At 45.8% G+C, this 4,054-nt stretch overlaps 1 protein-coding gene across 1 annotated transcript in view; it reads left to right on the top strand.

The window, feature by feature from the left end:
- Nucleotides 1–1,235: 1,235 nt before the first annotated feature.
- The window catches only part of BHQ10_010335 (uncharacterized protein), a gene marked incomplete at both ends in the record, with an annotated part of 4,576 nt that continues 1,757 nt past the window's right edge, over nt 1,236–4,054 (top strand). Inside the window, 4 exons of the mRNA XM_040872954.1 lie at nt 1,236–1,675; nt 1,725–2,273; nt 2,326–2,355; nt 2,408–3,936. Coding sequence (XP_040738837.1) covers nt 1,236–1,675; nt 1,725–2,273; nt 2,326–2,355; nt 2,408–3,936 — 2,548 coding nt within the window. The remainder of the gene's footprint in view (nt 1,676–1,724; nt 2,274–2,325; nt 2,356–2,407; nt 3,937–4,054) is intronic.

Raw genomic sequence — 4,054 nt, 5'->3', positions numbered from 1 at the left:
ATAATTTAAGGACAGCATGTCCTAGTTGTTCTTAATAATATCAACCTTTAACGACCATTTTTATATAATGAGATCGCTATAATAATTTATTTAACTCTAATAAGCTATACGGGGAGAAATCTAGTAAGATAATATAAAATTAATCCAGCTTAGCTTATTACTTAGGCTGAGATAGCCTTATATACTATCTATAATCTTGATATTCTCTATTACGATCTAAACCTAGGAAACATCACTATGAATAAAGCAGATCAACAGCTCATGTTCATTGACTTAGAACGAGCGCTATATTAAAAATGGATTCTACTAGATTCTATTACTACTAATTAAAAATGAAAATGGATAACTAGCCTCTAGAATAAAAGCCCAAATAAGCGCTTTGACTCTTTTTAATAAAAGCTATCACGCATATAGTCAACACTACAATCCTAAGTATATTTTGTTTTAATAAAGAATAGAGCTATATTGAATATATAATGTATTAATGGATGTATTGTTCCAACTAGGAAGTGGGTCTTTACATATATGGTGTATATAACCAGTTTATCAGCCCCTCAATATTAGAAGAACGATGAATCACTTTATATATCTCGATACACTCGGAGGCAAAACCGGTGTCGGGCTTTTACTCTCTTCGATAGTTTCTCAATCCCTGCGCCAAGCGGGGCTCGACTACAGTTAGGCAACCGCCAAGACGGCCACAGTTCATCGTACTATGTATGGTATCGTATCAAACATACCCCGGTCAAGTCTTACAAGACCTGTTTCTTGGCATACACGTAACAGATAATTACAGCTAGGCTTCCGTATGGTTTTCGAAATGAATACTTGAGAACAAGAGAATACAGAATCATCTAATCTTTCGGTTTCATGCATTGTTTGTAGATAAGTGTGCATTCAGACATCAACCGCCCTGAGCGTTCTCGCGTCGTAGTATTTTAAGCTAGTTACAGTTCCACCAATGACACTTCCGGTAGCTTGCCGAAGGGTGGAGTGCGATCCAGCTGTCCAGGTTTCCATTCCTGGTAAGCGCCCAATAACAACTTTCATATGTGGATACGACAGTCTCGGCTACTCCGTAGAGTGCCCCGCTATGCCGTCAGAAACGCTCAACACGTGCGACATGAAAGCTTGAAGAGCTCGCCCGCCCCTCTTTTTTAAAATCTTAGAATCCACCCGATTTCCCTTATTTTCTTTACGCCCTATTTTTTTTTCACCTTGTAATTCCGGAAGATATGGATCCCTTCAACATTACTGTTGGCGCTCTTGGCATTACAGGGTTTGCTCTATCCAGCATCGACAGCCTTCGTGATCTGATTGGTAGCCTCGCTGATGCCGAAGAAGTAGTCCAAGATATCGCTTCAACCTTGGAGGCCATCCAGCGCCCTCTTACCACCCTAGAACAACTCACAATTTCTGACCATGCGATATATGCCGAAGCCAAATCAGATCTAGAAAATACTGGCGTCGTGGAGGCTGTGAATAGATGCGGCCAGGCGTGTGCCGACTTCACACGAAGACTTCAGCAATGGATAAAACATTCTAACAATTCCAAGCTTTCTCTCCGAGATCGCCTTTCCGTTGGCCTATGGAATAGGGAAAAGATCCGTACATTTAGAACACAAATCCAATCTTGCCAGGCCATCGTTCAGTTTGCCATTGAAAGTACCCAACTGTAAGACCTTGCAAATTCCGCTTTTGATTATATACTGATACCCTGGAAGACTTGTTCAGCTTCGCTCAGAGCATACTTCGAAGATCGATCGCGATAAATTAGACACCCGATTGCAGAACCTAGAGAAAGCAATACAGGAACATATTACCCTCATATGCAGGCAGCATAAAGATGCCTTGGAGCGCCAGGAAGAACTTCAAGAGGAACCAGAGGACGAGGATGTTAATGGTGCGCAACGAACTCTGGCAATAAGAGAAGTTGAAGAGCAGTCACGTCTTCTAGAGAGTGATCAAACTGCGTCAGAAGTTATATCATCGCAATTGCGCGCCATGATCCAAGGTCAGCACGGCGGCAACACATATAGCGCAGCGTTTTCAGGTGGACACAATAGTGGCATGCAGTTCGGCTACAGCACGGGTCCCATCAATTGGAGTTTAAATAGCAAATATAACTACCTTACTGGCAAGTCACTGTTTTCTCTACTATATGGCCACTATAGAGCCGTGCTGATGGCATACATGTTGCGCAGAGCTTCCGGAGACTCCAACTGGCCCATCCCTATCAATCCCATTCAGCCGCAACCCGGATTTTATAGACCGTGAGACTATCCTTGATCAGCTCCATCACCGATGTGCTGCACCAGGGTCCAGGACCGCGCTGGTAGGTTTGGGTGGTGTCGGGTGTGTAAAATATGCATGTGGTTCACTGGCCCACTACTAACTGAGTATGAAGGAAATCACAGCTTGCCATTGAGTACGCATATCTGACCCACGAGCGATCTCCGGAAACATGGATTTTCTGGGTTCATGCCAGTAACGCCGCCCGGTTTGAGCAGAGCTATCGAGAGATTGCGGATACCGTCAAGCTCTTTGGGCGGCAGAACCCCAAGGCCAACATCTTCAAGCTTGTATACGACTGGCTGCGAGATAGCAAGAATGAAAAGTGGATTCTGATACTTGACAATTTCGATGATGCTCATTTTCTTCTTGATCGCGACCGTGGTATGCAGGATCAGGTTACTCATGAAAATAGCAGTGCTGGTTGGCTGCTGCGAGAATATCTTCCACAGAGCCCGAATGGGTCCATTTTAATAACATCACGAAGCAGGGAAGCTGCATTGAAGCTAGTAGATCAGCGCGATATTATCGCAGTCGAACCAATGGACGAGGCGCACGCACTCGCACTATTGAAGAAGAAGTTGGGAGACGTGGGCAATACTCAGGACATTATTGAGCTTGCAGCAGCACTGGAGTTTATCCCGCTTGCGATGGTCCAAGCCGTGGCATATATTTCCGACCCAGATCGGGGTTGTTCGATACGACAGTACCTTGATAATTTCCAAAAAAGCGATCGCAAGAAGATCCGTTTATTAGACTACGAAGAGGACCAGTCTCGTCGAGATTGGGAGGCTGAGAACTCGGTCCTCAAGACATGGCAGTTGTCGTTTGACAGCATACGCCAAAGCCGACGATCAGCAGCTGATTTACTATACCTGATGAGTTTCTTTGACGGTCAAGGAATACCCGAGGCTGTCCTTCGAGACCACCACAGACAGGGGAATACGGAGCTGATTAAGGGCGATGATGCGGATGATAGTGAAGCACAGTCTAGCATGACGGATGAGTTCAACGATGATATCCTCATACTGCGCAGGTACGCCTTGATCTCGATTAATGTGGACCGAACGACCTTCAACATGCACAGCCTGGTGCAGCTAGCAACACGGAGATGGCTAGAAGTGAATGGCGAGCTAGAGAAGTGGAAGCAGCAGTATATCCAGAATCTGAGTGCGGTATTTCCCACGGGAGAGTATGAAAATTGGGCACAGTGCCGAGTACTTTTCCCACATGCAAAGTCTGCAGCAAAACAGCGGCCAGAGGGGCGAGACTCATTGGTAGAGTGGGCTTCTGTGCTGTATAAGGCAGCATGGTATGACTTAAGGAAAGGAAATGGGGCTGAGGGGGAGAAAATGTCAAACCAGGCGATGAAGGCTCGGAAGATGGTCCTGGGTCTGGAACATGAAGAAACACTGAACAGTATTGAGATGATAGCGTTAATATACTTGCTGCAGGGTCGATGGAAAGAGGCCGAAGAGCTGTTTGTTCAAGTGACGGAGACAAGAAAGAGAGTGCTGGGTGCAGAGCACCCTGGTACGCTGGCTAGCCTGGCTAATCTAGCGTCGACATACAGGAGTCAAGGCCGATGGGAGGAGGCCGAAGAGCTATCTGTTCAAGTAACGGAGAGAAGAAAGAGAGTGCTAGGTACAGAGCATCCTGATACGCTGACTAGCCTGGCTAACCTAGCGTCGACATACACGAGTCAAGGCCGATGGGAGGAGGCCGAAGAGCTGTCTGTTCAAGTAACGGAGACAAGAAAGAG

Source organism: Talaromyces amestolkiae, assembly GCF_001896365.1.
Source record: "Talaromyces amestolkiae strain CIB chromosome Unknown scaffold34.1, whole genome shotgun sequence".
NCBI classification, from domain to species: Eukaryota; Fungi; Ascomycota; class Eurotiomycetes; order Eurotiales; family Trichocomaceae; genus Talaromyces; species Talaromyces amestolkiae.
The sequence above is the reverse complement of the archived record's forward strand: the minus strand, read 5'-3'. Positions and strand labels throughout refer to the sequence as shown.